This window comes from Dromiciops gliroides, chromosome 1, assembly GCF_019393635.1.
Source record: "Dromiciops gliroides isolate mDroGli1 chromosome 1, mDroGli1.pri, whole genome shotgun sequence".
In the NCBI taxonomy this organism is placed as follows: domain Eukaryota; kingdom Metazoa; phylum Chordata; class Mammalia; order Microbiotheria; family Microbiotheriidae; genus Dromiciops; species Dromiciops gliroides.
This window is the reverse complement of record NC_057861.1, coordinates 579,433,329-579,448,753: the sequence shown is the minus strand read 5'-3', so window position 1 is coordinate 579,448,753 and position 15,425 is coordinate 579,433,329. Positions and strand designations below refer to the sequence as shown.

Below are 15,425 nucleotides of genomic sequence, written 5' to 3'. Positions count from 1 at the left end.
AATTTTTAAGGAATTATTTTCTTCAGTGACATTTTGTACCTCCTTTTCCATTTGGCCTATTCTGCTTTTTAATAAGTTTTTTCTTCAGTGAATTTTTATGACTCTTTTACCATTATGGTAATTTTGTTTTTTAGGGTGTTATTGTCTCTTTTTTCTTTCTTTCTTTCTTTCTCTCTCTTTCTTCCTTCCTTCCTTCCTTCCTTCCTTCCTTCCTTCCTTCCTTCCTTCCTTCCTTCCTTCCTTCCTTCCTTCCTTCCTTCCTTCCTTCCTTCCTTTCTTTCTTTCTTTCTCTCTCTCTTTCTTTCTTTTCTTTTTGTTTTTTTTTTGGGGGGGGAGGAAATCAGGGTTAAGTGACTTACCCAGGTTCATACAGCTAAGTGTCTGAGGCCAGATTTGAACTAAGGTCCTCCTGACACCAGGCCCAATGCTCTATCCATTGTTCCATCTAGATGCCCCTGTTATTTTCTTTAGTATTTGTTGTGTTTCTTTTACCAAGCTGTTAATTAGCTTTTCATAATTTTCTTGCATAGCTCCCATTTCTTTTCCCAATAGAAATATACTCCTCTACTACTCTTATCTCTTTCTTTAACGTTTCTTCTATGATTTCTTGTTGGGCTTGGCTCCAATAAACATTTTCTTCTAGACTTTGTTTGTATATTTTTTTTTTTATACTGTTGTCTTCTTCTGAGTTTATGTCTTGGTCTTACCTGCCACCCCAGTACCTTTTTATGGTCCCATTCTTTTTGTCATTGTTGTTTGCTCATTTTTCCAGTCTATTTCCTGACTTTGAATTTTATGTTAAAGATAGGGTTAGCTTACCTAGGGGTAGACAGGCATTGTCCCTAACTTCAGAATTTTTTGTGCTATTGTTTTTGGAGGTAGTTCTGGAATATGTGCAAGTTTTCAGTGCTTTCAGGTGGTGTGATCCTGGGAGAGGTATGGTCAATGCTCTTCTGGTCTAAACTCTGTTTTTTTACCCAGGAAGGGTCCCTGTTCCTAGTCCTCTGCAGCAACAAGCTCTAGCATTCTCTTTGCCTTGGAACTGTGATCAGGTCTCCCTGTTCCTTTGTGACTGAACTCCAGGACTCCTCTCTACCCTAGAACTGAGACCCAGAACTATGTATGGACAACAGAGTTGCCACTCAGTGCTAGCTGCACCCAGTGCCTGTAAAGGGTCCCCTGCAATCTCTTTCTGACTAGTTGTCTGAGCCTCTTACTGCCTCCGGGCTGAAAGCTCTTGAAGCTGCTGCTGCTATTGTAGCAGCTGTTGATGAAGCCACGTATTCTGGCTTCAGACAGGCTTCCACCCTGGTAGAGGTCACAAACCTCTCCTGTCGACCTCCTAAGTTTTATTAGTCTGGAAAACTGTCCAACCCCGATCTTTTACTGGCTCTGCCACTCTAAAAACTGATTTGAGGCATTACTTTAAAATTGTTTGGAGAGGAATGTTAGGAGAGTTGGGGTGCCTCTAATCCTCCATCTTGCCTCTGTTCCCCTTCCCCACCTCCAACCTATATCTTATAGATGAGGAAACAGGATGTAGAAAGATGAAGTTATCCACCTAAATGTCTTCTTCAGCTGGCTACACAGTTTGAACTACTTTTAAATTCTAATTAGGACTAGAATCCATATTCTTCACATTCCAGTCTAGTACTCTATTTCAAAGCTACTTAAACTGTGGGTTGTGACCCACCAATATAACAATGTGGGGATTGCAAAAAATTTGGCAACAAATGTTTGATTTGTATAACTATTTTATAAACCTATATTTCTGGGGTCATGTAAACATTTCTTGAGCAAAAAGTAGTCATGAGTGGGAAAAGTTTAAGAAGCCCTGCTCTTATTTTAAATTTTTAAAAAAGATATTTTAAAAATCTCTCATTGATGAAGATTTATTTATTTTTTAAAAATTTATTTATTTTTGTGGGGCAATGAGGGTTAAGTGACTTGCCCAGGGTCACATAGCTAGTAAGTGTCAAGTGTCTGAGGCCAGATTTGAACTCAGGTCATCCTGAATCCAGGGCCAGTGCTTTATCCACTGTGCCACCTAGCTGCCTGAAGATTTAATTTCCAACAAAATGTTGTCCAGGAATGATATGTAGGAATATAAAAACCTAGCTTCTTTCCCAGTTCTGTTCTTAACTCATATAGACATTAACCCTTCCATGTGTAAATTAATATACAGACTAACTTCCAAACAACAGCTGAGACTGTTGAAAGGAAGTTGTTTTTTAAAGTGTTGTTTATTTACAAATAAGAATAGTTCAAGACACTGTTCTTCCCAATTCATAGGCTCATAGCTTTGGAGTTAAAGGGACCTTCTTGGTCATTGAGGCCAGTCCCACGATTTTATAGATGAGTAATCTAAGACCAAAGAGGGTGCCCTGAGTCTCACTCAGGGAAACACTGCTAGAACCTGAGGAAGTATTTGAACCTACATTTAAGTCTAGCATTCTCTCCACTCTGTGATTGTGCTGCCTCTTCCTTGGACTTTAAAATGTTAATTTTCAACATAATTATTAATGGTTAGCAAATATTTCTGTAATTTATTGACAGTGTTTTCAGTTGTGACTATCTTCAAATTTAAGCATAGGGTTTAAATGAGAATGCAAAAAAGACACACCTCTTAATCTAACCACTCTTAGACTATCTACCTTGTCTAAAAACAAAACAAAAACTGGCACCCCTGCGAGCTATTAGTGATTTCTCCCTATTTGGAATAGAGGTTTTAAATTAAAAATTGGGGGCCTACAAGTATTGAAAAGTATACTCACTGTAGTACACTTCAATATATCATTCATGTATTCGTTAAAAGACATTATTAACAGGAGTTCTGCTAATTTTCTTCTTTCTCACATATGTATTTTTTTTAAAGCAGAGATAAGCCAAGTAATCTTAATTTCATATATCTAGCATGTAATCAATTGAAAGAAGATTGGCATATAAACTTGAAATACCATAAAGTAATAGAGCCACAGAGAATGTTCTCCATGATACCTATCTCCTTTGATTTCTGTTACTCACCTGGATTTTCACTACAATTCAGAAGGAGCAACATATCAGTGAAAGACCACTTTATCATAAAGTCTCTCTAGTATTGAAATAAAGAACCCACCTTGGATTAGATCCAAGACAGACTCACACCAGACTAAATTCCGCTCAAGTGCAAAGTTCTCCTAGATCTATAATTCATAAGGTATTTTAACTCAAAGACCTTATCTATAACTGTGATAAATTCTCAGTTCATTTCACTGAGAAAGACCCATTTAACCCTATTTTAGAGATGAATAACAGAGAGGAACACTTAATGGAGGCTGGTAATATATATGTATGTGTGTATGGAGATATATATGTGTATGTGTGTGTACATTTGCACACTCGTATGTATACACACATGTATGTATGTAAGTGTATATGTATGTATTTATAGCCATCATTCTTGCATAGCTAATAAAACAGGCTTGATTAAATTGAAAAGAGAAGGAAATCCAAACTCTTTACCACATAGAATAGCAGTTATGATTTAGGAAGAATACTACAGACACCCAGTCACTCCCAGGAAAGAAAATCCAAGAAAGGAGTCAAAACACATGACCTCTGATATCTATACCCAAATGCATAAAGTATGGATAACAACCAAGGTAAATTACAGACTTTAATGCAAGGAGAAAATTTTGAGAAATAGCTAAATGATGGATAAATGAGCCAAGATCCAAAAATGTCCTGACAATTTAGGGTAATATATTATATCTTTTTTTTAATTAATAAAGTATTTTATTTTTTTTTTCTGTTACATGTAAAGATAGTTCTCAACTTTTGTTTATACAAGCTTTTACAATTTCAGATTTTTCTCCCTCCCTCCCCTCCCTCCCCCCTCCCCTAGACAGCAGGTAATCTGATATAGGTTATAATATATTATATCTAATAAATAAATCTTTTCAATAAAAAACCCCCAACTTGGCCTGGATCTGTGATTTCATTGTTTTAGGTATTTCCCAGTAAGGAAACCTTTATTGATGTTGATTGACTATTATTCTGAAACTTATAGTCATGGAGAATTTAAGTGATTTACTCAAGGTCATACAGTACATGCAACAGAAGCATCCAACTTGAACCCAACTCTACTATACCAGGCTTCTTCATCAGGTGAAATTTAATAAAGAAAAATGTAATATCCTGTACTTGGATTTAAAAGATCAAACGCACAAGTAAAATATACGAGAGGCCTGGATCTGAGTCGGATATGACTAAAAGAACCAATGCAATATTGGGTGATCTAACGTCCATAACATGGGAACTGAGGGTTTCTCTGTATTGTCCTGTTCTCATCATGTCCTTTTTCATATACTGTTCTCAGTTCTGGGTGCCATGCTTTAGCAGGAACAATGACACGTTAAGACGTATCTATAGGAGGATGATTAGGCTGGTGGGGAGACCAGTAACCACACAATATAACAACTGGGTGAAGAAAGTGGACAGGTTCAGCTTAGAGAAGAGATTGCTGAGAGGGATCCTGCTATCTATCTCATTACCTGAAGGGCTGTCATGTGCAAGAAGGATTGCCCTTATTACGTCTGGTTTCAGAGGACAGAATGAAAAGGAAAAAAACTGGCAGAAGTGGAAGAGAGGCCGATTTATGCTCAATGTAAGGAAAACCTGGCACGGTATTTCAGTAACCCAAAAGGGAAAGCTGGATGATCCCTGATTAGGAATGTTGTAAACAATTCTCTTGGTCAGGTCCACATGAGCCATGGCCACCTCTGAGGTCTCTTTAAATTTGGAGGTTCTATAACTCTGTGATGTTGTGAAAGCTCAAAGACAAGAAAGAAATGCCTAGTTTATAATTCCCAAACTGAAATGCCTGTGAATACAAATGAAAAATCTTATATCTGCAGGACCATAGCCAATATCAATAATTGATGTCCATTTAGGAAAGGCAATAATAGAGCTCTATCAAGTGTTGGAAGTCACTTCTCCTTGACAAAAGACATACAATGCATTAAGCCATGAAGCTCTGGGACAAAAGGAATTTTCTAAGGCAAGAAATTTTCAATGGAGCTCACTTTGAAGAAAGGGGATCCAGATCCACTTTGTAGGACAGACAGCAAGGTATTTGATAGAAAGCACTTTATTTACAAACTGAGTCCTTCTGGCCTATTATATAATGATAACACAAGTACAGGCATCTTATACCCCAGTGGGTGCTATTGTCATCTGCTGAAACAACATTCAAGTGTGCTAGCATCTACAGACACATTTTAATTTGATACAAACTGAAAGCCCTTGGGTAATCTGCATTATTTTTATTATGGCTTAAGTAGAACTGGAAGCACCAAACTGGGTGACATAAGGCAATCAGAAATGCTCAGGAATTATCAAATAACAGGCATTTGAAACTTATTGATCTAGTCATACAAAAGTATGATTCAAATACTTGTTTGGCTGATTTTTTTCCTCCACTCAAGTGACTGAATAAATCAATCAGCTGTTTTGGAATTATAAAGACATAACCTTAACTAACTAAAACTAAAAGACTACATTCTATTAGATAATTAGAGGCCCTTTTTGTTTTTCTTATAGCACATTTTCATAGGGGAAAGAAACAAGAAATGACAACTATAGGGTTGAGGAAATCTTAATGAGAAAGGAATTGGAGCAATTAATTGGAAGAGAATAAAATAGAAAACAAAGGTCTTAACAAAATTACAATACCATATATTAATTTAACTAATTGTTCTATTAACAACTTGGTAAAAAAAAGTAGTCTTGCTTTTTCCATCTTTATAAGAAAAATAAAACAGCTTTCTGTCATCACCTTTTAAAACACATTATGCCAGGGAAGTCCTTCCCCCAAAACACAGCATCTTTCACAAATCTGCAGACCCATTTAATGACAAATAAGTCAAAAGGAAAAAAAATATATATTTTTGAAGAAAAATGTAAACATTGAAAAGGCTGGTCTCATATCAGTCCAAGGAGTTTTGCAAATTTTACTCGAACATCTCCTCACAACTATCTAATCAGAGTTGAGATTTTCCCAAGATCCATTATACTGAAAATCGGACAAGTGAGGATTTAAATATGAAATTTCAGTCCACCATAAACAGTTCCAGAAAATGAACAGCTGTAATGGCTCAACTTTTAAGCTACAGGCACACCTGGCCTGGGTTCCTAAGTGTAGCTAAGGAAGGGCATGCTTGGGCACTGGCAAAAACTTCTGGCAATCACTGTATTGCTGCCTTGCTATCACCAGGTAAGAGTAAAATGAGGGGCTGAATAATTAGAAAATTCTCCCACCAGGAGACAAAAACCACAATTTCTTCATTTTCCTCTCATGTTTCTCCCAAGCACCAAAAGGAGGTGGCAATTGACAATAAGTCAACTAGATCAACTAGAGAAAACAGTGAAATTGCATGCAAAGTAGCAATATTCAAAAATGAATAAAAATCTCTTTTAAGATGAAAAAAATTCTAACATTATCTTTCCACACTCATACCATGGGACCACATGACAAGAAGCAGATTTTGAAATATCTAACAATATAACAAATTGACATGATTTGTTTTGTTTACGCTTCTACAGATTTAAGGGATTTCATGCTAACACAATTGGGATCGGTGTTCAATTTGCTATATTAGCATGTTAAATCCCATTTGTTACATACCCTTCTGGCCTTATCTAGGTCATAATTACTCTTTTCCCTATAGGAAAGCTACAGATCTTCGATTTCAGCCATGCCAGAGGATAGCTTTCCCAGGAGGCAATAATGCCAAAAGGGCATAATACCACATTCATCACATAACATTAAAGGAATTTGTTCCCATATCTAGACTTTAGCAACGCTTTAAAATTGCTTTTTCCCATTACATGTTTTTAAATAGAAGATACATTTTATTTCAGTTCCTTTTACTTTAAGGGTACAAACAGGAGCCACAGTTATGGAAAATAACTTTCTGAAAAGATGCTTCATAGGAAAAGTTTTTTGAGTAAGTAGATCATGACAGATTAGCTACATGAAAGGGAGATGCAGTCAAATATGCCACCCAGTCAGTAAAAAAGATAAAATTATATTTTTGAAACCATGGGAAAATGTACGATTTATAAGTTTAAACCAGAGATTTTAAACATGGGGTCCTTCTACATAACTATCTGAATATTAATATTCTAGAGAACAAGAAAGAGAAAGAGAAAGAGAAAGAGAGAGAAAGAGAGAGAGAGAGAGAGAGAGAGAGAGAGAGAGAGAGAGAGAGAGAAAGAGAGAGAGAGAGAGAGAGCAGGAGCTATAAACACTGCTATTGGCTAACTGGGTGAGACAATCTGTTTCTAAATTACTTTTTTTCTAAGTGTTCTAGTCTGTGGGAAAAAAATCCAGACAGGTGCAATTTAATATTTAATACTGTGGGAAAATGCTAAAAAGGACAGCCTGGATTTTTTTTTACCTTGTGTAAAACAGTGCACAATAATGTTCCTACCAAAGGGAAGTTAGTAGAGTCAGCTTTCAATGATTTATGCTAATAGGGGAGAATAGGAACATGGATAAGAAAAATGGCAGATATTTTCCAAATCATTTATACTAAGTTTTCAGTTCCACTAGTATTAATCAGATGCCTACTATGGGTCAAACACAAAGATAAAAATAACTCAGTCCTTGCCTGTAAGGAGCATATATTGCACTGGAGGAAAGCAATATATACAGGGAGAAGTCTGTTTTTCAGTTGCGTCTGACTCTTCATGACCTCATTTGGGACTTTCTTGGCAGAGTTACTGGAGTGGTTTGCCATTTCCTTCTCTAAATCATTTTATAGAAGAGGAAACTGAGGCCCACAGGGTTAATTGACTTGCCCAGGGTCACACAGCTAGTCAGTGTCTGAAGCCAAATTTGAACACAGGAAGATGAGTCTTCCTGACTTCAGACACAGCACTCTACCCACTCTGCCACCTAGTTGCCCTATATAAAATTTACAGAGTAGATACAAAGTGATTTCATGGGGGAGGGAGAGAATACTAACAATCCCTTGGAGGATCCCTTGCACTTCTACTATTCAATAAGTGTGGTGTCTGATATCAAAACGAAGGATGATGCCACATTGTAGAAAGCCTGAAGCAGACAGAGCTGAGTAGCTGTCTGGTTTCCTCAATCTGTCTTCCTTGTTCAACTTCTCCCTCCAGAGCACTCATTACTGGCAACAAAAGCCTCTCAGATGAGCTCAGCATTGAATTCAAGACCCTACATAATTCGGCTTGAGCCTCCCTTTTTCACTGTCACCTCCCCATTATGCACTTCACACTCCACGCAAACTGGACCATTCACCATTTCACTCTTTACCACCTCCGTGTTATTGTCCAAAGTTCCCTTGAACTGGAATGTACCCAAGGCTCTACCTTCTAATTCTTCCCTTTTTAAGGTCAATCCAAGGCTCCATGAAGCCTTGTTTAAGGTCTGCCTCATAGCTGACACTACTTGCCATGGTCTTTTTCCAGCCTTTGTCCTCTTCAAGTGACCTGGACATCTGACACAGCTGAGGAAACTCTCTCTTCTCTGAGTTTTTGTGACTCCTCTCTCCTACTTTACCTACTCCCTGTTTGACCTCTCCTCATTCTTCTTCGTCAGTTCATCATCGACAGCACAACCCCAAAGTGTGGGTCTTCTCCAAGGTTCTGTTCTAGGCCCTTTTCTCTTCTTGCTGTACTACTCTTAGTAACTTCAACAGATCCTTGAGTCTAGTTCATATTTATTTACTTTATATTTATACTATACATAAATGTTATGTGTACTTATTTTCTCCACATATAACTTATTTTCTCCACATAAGCAAATGTTAGATCTTTGCAAGTAAGGATTATTTCTTTCTTTGAGCTTATATCCCTGGGACCTAGCATAATGTCTGGCCCATAATGAGCACTTCAGAAATATTGGTTGATTGAGTATTAACCAGCAACACTTCATACCTCTCCTGTGTACTATCACATGCTAATTTGAGCCTCTCTACTCCTTTATTAGGTAAAAGACTTGAAGGCAGTGCTTATGTATTATTTGTTTCTTTGTCACCTTCAACTAATATGGTTGTTGTCACAACACAATTGCTTAATAAGCATGTGTGGATCTGAAGTGAACCTCAATCCATACTACTAAGGGACAACCTGAAATGTCATAGGACAACTCACAACTAGGGCTTTACCCACAGGTGCCAAAATTCAGAGGCCACTCAGAACACTTAACATTCCTTTAGCAGGTAGAAATATATGAACTTAGCACCAATTTAGCAAGAACAACAGCTTAAAAAAAGGAACTACTAAACAACATACTTTCTTCCTGTCAGCACTCTCAGTGAGTGAGTGCCTCTTTTCTGGGGCAATGCTGCAGTCTTTGTCCACAGGGCCAGTGCCCTGGAAATCTCATTCTCCGTACTCAGGAGGGTTTCCCGGGGTCCTCTAGGGGCCCTGGGTTCTAAGATACAAGGAGTACTCCCCACAAATGAATTTCTCTTTAAAAAGCTGATTTGAAGGAGCCTTTCATGCTGCTGCCACAGGTACCCAAACTGGTATGTCAGGCATTGTACTAATTGCTGGGGATATAAAGAAAGGTAAAAATGGTTCCTACCTTGATAAACTTACATTCTAATGGAGGAAACAGCATTTAAATAACTAGGTACATATAAGAAATACAGAGAAGATGGAAGGTAACGTCAGAGGGGAAGGCCTATTGAGAATGAGTATACAAGGCTTTCAAAGATAACAAAGCAAGTAGGTATCATTATTACATTTGAAGGGAATTAATCATATCTCCAGCATTTATTAAGTGCCTACAAAGGGCCTGCACACTGGTGATACAGGCAAAGATAAAAAGGAAACTTCTTCCCCTCCAGGTGTTCAGCTTCTTTCAGAAAGTTTGTCATTTGGTTCAAGTACCCCTTGGATAATGGAGGTTCTTATAATGGAGTAGCTTCATCATCCTACATGGATTTCCAAGTGCAAGCACACAGTTTCATAAAGCCATATTTTGCCTATGTGTCAGGATACTGAAAAGTACTTATTATCTAAATGCCAGAAATAATCAGCCCATGGCCATTTTAGACACACAGATGCACAGTAACATCTCTAAAGTTGCTTCTAACTCTAAATAATCAAACAACTAATTTTAAAACTCTTCTAATTTTCATTTTTGAAAAGTCCTTAACTTTAATTGCAAAAAAATGGTGAAATGAAAAATACTGCATTTTGTAGGGCTCACCTAAGGAATCTGATTTTTTCTTAATTAAACTTGAATATATATTTCATACAAGCCAGAATTGAAGGCCTAGACTTCTCCAAACTCTGCTACGATATACTGAAAGGAAAATGAAGTATTCCCTGTCAACTAAATGTACAAGTCAGGCCATCAGTGTTCTTATTCATGGTTGTTATAAAGTATATCTATCTCATACCTTAACTTCATAGATGAAAAAGAAGACTCATGTAGCTCTTACACTCGGAAGACAAGTATAATAATTCAAAGATCTTGAAATAAATTTATTTCCCATTAATAACTTAATTCAATGTTTTGAAAGAAAGATCAAATAATTAAATACTACAACTATCTAAGCTCTATCTCTCCTGACAAGACATTCCAGGTCTTGGTGTCCAACCATACAATTAATTCAATTTGATTTAACAAACATTCATTAAAGTTCATACTATGTGTAAGATGTAAGCACTGGGGCTAAGAAGAGATTTATGACACAAACACTGATCTCAAGGAGTTTATGTTTTAATAAAGGAGAAATGATATATACCCAAATAACTGATACATGGTAAAGTATGATAAGTGCAAATCAAAGTTCATATAAAATACTATGAGAATTGGAGAAGGAAATGACACTTTCACATGAGGGAAAGGATAGGAAAGTCTTCATTGAAGAAGTGGTCCTATTTGGAACCTTAAAGGGAGGGACTTCATTTATTAAAACAATTTATTTAATTTATGGAATAAAATAGTCATTTATATAACATAATAAAGAAGGAAGCTTGCCTTAAGGAAAAGGACTTTAACAGATGGAGATGAAGTGGGGAAAGTCCATTTGGGGTGTAGGAGATAGCATGAACAAAGGCACAGAGGGGAGAAAACAGGTGAATAGAGAGCAAAGAATAGTGTGATTGGACATCAGAAAACCTGAAGGGAAACTGTATGAGATAAGGCTGGAGCCAAACCATGGAAAGTCTTGAATGTGATGAAATATTACTGTACTATTAGAAATGTCAAAGAGGATAATTTCAGAAAGGCCTGGAAAGACTTGTATGAACTGATGTATAGTGAAATGAGCAGAACCAGGAGAATGTTGTGCACAGTGACAGCAATATTGTTTGACGAAGAACTATGAATGACTTAACTATTCTTAGCAATAAAATAATCCAAGACAACCCAAAAAGACTATTTTTTTTTGGTGGGGCAATAAGGGTTAAGTGACTTGCCCAGGGTCACACAGCTAGTAAGTGTCAAGTGTCTGAGGTCAGATTTGAACTCAGGTCTTCCTGAATCCAGGGCCGGTGCTTTATCCACTATGCCACCTAGCTTCCCCACAAAGGACTATTGATGAAACATACTATCCACCTCCAAAGAAAGAAATGATATTGATGGAACACAGACTGAAACATGTTATTTTTCACTTTCATTTTTTTATTCAAGTTTTCTTGTACAAAATTACTAATATGGTAATGTTTTACATAATCGTACATGTATAACCCATATCTGATTGCTTACTGCCTCAGAGGGGGAGGGGGAGGAAGGAAAGATAAAATTGGAACTCAAAACTATAAATAAAAATGTTTATTACTTTTAAAAAATGAAAGTCTTGAATGACAAGATCAGGAGTTTATATTTTAATTAGTAGTCAAAGAGGAACTACTGAAGGTTTTCACAAAGGGAAATGACATGATCAGAGAAGTGCATGAGGAAGTTTTACTCAGAGAGTGATGCAAAAGATGGACAGGGGAAGGCAGAGACTACAGTCAGGAAGACTGGTCAGGAGGCCATCACAATGATCAGTCAAAGGTAATGAGGACTGGAAACCAGTAGTCACAGTGGGAGTGGAAAAGATGAGATAGACTCAATATACAGAATGAATGTGACTTGGCAACTGGCTAGATTCAGAGGAAAGGGAAGAATCAAAGACAACTTCAAGCTAACAAACACGGAGTACTGAAAGGATGATGCTGATATCAACAGAAGAAAGAGAGAGAAATATAAATGTCATGAAAACGGACAGGTTCAGGGGGAAAATTGAGGGTGCCAGTTGGGACATAACAAGTAACCAGGAGGTACTAGTCAAATAATTCCCATGGAAATATTCAGCAGGCACTTGAGGGACAAAAAATTCCCCTTTTTTGTCTACTCATCTTTAGACTACCAGGGTAATAAGAATATACTTTTACATAATAATTTGCTTAGGGTTTTTATTTTGTTCTTGTTGCAAGATCACTTTGATTTCCTTAAGTTAGCATCACAGCATCTTCTAATAATACCCTGTGACCTACAGTTGTAGCAAGGAAACAAAGTTGCAAAAGCCAGTGAATCTTTCTGTTGCAAAAGATAATAGTCATTTATTTTAGGCTCGGCCATATAATATTTGATTCCAGAACCTAATCCAAAAATATTGTGCCCAGTTTGCCTTCAACCCATTTTCCCATCACGTTTCCCAATTTCTAATATTTCATCACTAAATTGGCATAGAGTTGGCATTTTGGTTTCTTTTCAACTTCTTTTATGTTGACTGCCTAATTTTCTACATCCTATTTTTCCTATTTCATTGACTATAAGAGTACTTTTCTAGGTCCTAGGGGAGATAAAACATCTATGCAACATGGGGTCATTGCCTTCCTGGAGGTCACAGTCTAAGAGAGGGACAAGAAACCAATAGAGGTAATTTTATTATAAAATACACATGCTAAGTACATTGTGGAAGGCTAGAACAAAGTGCTGGCTTCTCCCCACTCACTTACTTTCTACACTGAAAATGTACGCTGTATTTTTATAGCATGAGATGTCAGCTCTTTCCCATTCCTCCCCAAACAAGGACAAGAACTTCTCTAATATCCAAGCAATGCAGGATATTAATTTAGTTTTTTTTCTAATGGACTAGTATAGACCTTAAAAATAAGCATGGTACATAGTTGTGTGTAATACATATGGGTTTTTTTTTTTGTTTGTTTGTTTTTTAGTGAGGCAATTGGGGTTAAGTGACTTGCCCAGGGTCACACAGCTAGTAAGTGTTAAGTGTCTGAGGCCAGATTTGAACTCAGGTCCTCCTGACTCCAGGGCCAGTGCTCTATCCACTGCGCCATCTAGCTGCCCCAATATGTATGTTTTCAACAAATTAATGTTAATAAATGCTACAGGTCATTAAGTGGCCCATTTTATGACTCACCTTCTTCCTCCGTCTTCTCTTTTTCTTTTCTTTGGCTGCTTGTGCTTGTTTGTGCTCCCATACCAGGTTAGTCAGATTAGCCACATACTCATCAGTCTGTTGTAAAAGGTAAGCTAAGCGCCTGTCTTTCTTCTGATCGATCAGTTTTCGGTAGCCTTCTTCATCTTCAGCCTTTCAGGGTAATAAAAATATCTTTTATGTAGAACATTAAAGAGAACTTGACTTTCTGATGTCAAGTTCCTGTTACAAAGACACAGAAGCTACTAAAGCCTGGAATTTTGTAAACATACACTTGGAATAGATTGGCCAAAATCAGAAAGGGCTTTAAGTAGGAGGACCTAGTAGGAGGAGGTCACTAATGTTACAGATGAGGGAGCTGAAAACTTGATCTGTCCATGGTTAAACACCTAGTACAGAAGCAGAGCCAGAACTATGTCTTTGACTCAAAATCTACGGCTCTTTCTAGAAATTACTAGAAAGGCAGATGAGTGAATTAACTTGCCCAGGCTGAGGGTAGTCTTCCTGACTCCAGTGGGTCCAACATGCTACCTAGCTAAGGAGCTGATCTTTAAAGTCCTTCCCCACTCTAGTCTATAAAGTGGACAAATGTGTTGCCACATATCTGATCTCCCAATTGTAATGAATACGGAAAAAAAGGAAGTCATTACCCAAGCTACAGGACAGCAGTAGCATTCTGATGGTGAGTTTTTTACAAAAGGAACACCTGAAAAAACTAGGCAACTAGGTTAATAAACATTGGAGGATTTTCAGAAAGAGGTTTTTCTCTAAGTGGAAAAGGGAAAGAAATTGATGTATTCATAGATTTGGATCTGGAAGGGACCTAGAAGTCATCTACTCGAATTCTTTGTTTCTTTCTTTTCTTTTCTTTTTCTTTTTTTTTTTTTTTTTGGTGAGGCAGTTGGGGTTAAGTGACTTGCCCAGGATCACATAGCTAGTAAGTGTCAAGTGTCTGAGGCCAGATTTGAACTCAGGTCTACCTGACTCCAGGGCCGGTGCTTTATCCACTGTGCCACCTAGCTGCCCCGAATTCTTTCTTTTTAAAGATGACAAATTTGGGCCCAGAAATGTTATGTGACTTGCTTTGTATAAAAGTGGCTGATGCAGGATTTGAACTCAATCTTCTGGTTCCAAATCTAGTGTTCCTTCTACTATATCATTTGAAATAGTTTCTGTTCCTGGTCCTTCAATAACTCATAACCCCCCAAAAAGCCTTTATTTTTTTTTAATCTCACAAGGACTTTCTATGCTTCCTTATTTGGCTATCAAAATAATACAGTAAAGTATACTGCTTTATATTTATAACTGGAATTTGAACAATGTCAGTGCTAGGATACAGTAAAATTTGTACCATTCAAGTGTGTGTGCTCTTAAAGTGTAGGACATATAACAGTTGTCAAATACTACCATGTGTTCATTATTAGAATTATACAGGAAGAGTTTTCATCTTTTTTGCGTGTGTCACAGGTCCCTCTGGTAGTCTGGTGAAGTCTATGGATGGATCCCTTGTCAAATTTAAGTTTTAAAATGTATAAAATAAAATGCATCAAATCACAGAAAATAAAAACCAATTATATTGAAATACAGTTGTCAAAATATTTTGAAAAACAAGTTCATGGGCCACAGGTGAAGAAGGCCAATTTTAGTAAATGTCTACAAGCATGCCTCTTACCATCAGCCTCCGCATTCTTTCCTTTTCGATGCGTTCTGTTTCTTTCTTCTGTTCTCTTTCAGTATTAGCATGCCAAGTTGCCACTGCTTTAGAAAGTTTCTGAATTTTCCCAGCCACTGACCGGTGGTACTCTTTAAAATCTTTTGCATGTTGCAAAATACTGTTCAGGTATTCCTAAGATCATTGAAAAGAGCATAATTAAAACCAGTCTCCAGATGCATAATGAGGTTTTAATGTTTCAAAAGGAACTTTCAAAGCAAATTTAACAGGAATGAAAAAATTTAATGCATGTCATAAAAGCCAAACTATGTCTAATTTTAATTGGAGAGTTTTCC

At 37.1% G+C, this 15,425-nt stretch overlaps 1 protein-coding gene across 5 annotated transcripts in view; it reads right to left on the bottom strand.

The window, feature by feature from the left end:
- Nucleotides 1–15,425, bottom strand: part of SMARCA2 (SWI/SNF related, matrix associated, actin dependent regulator of chromatin, subfamily a, member 2) — a 211,838-nt gene that overhangs the window by 135,220 nt on the left and 61,193 nt on the right. For all 5 annotated transcript variants that reach the window (XM_043980573.1, XM_043980568.1, XM_043980560.1 and 2 more), the window contains 2 exons: nt 15,091–15,264; nt 13,401–13,571 (listed from right to left, as the gene is read on the bottom strand). In XM_043980573.1, coding sequence (XP_043836508.1) covers nt 13,401–13,571; nt 15,091–15,264 — 345 coding nt within the window. The remainder of the gene's footprint in view (nt 1–13,400; nt 13,572–15,090; nt 15,265–15,425) is intronic.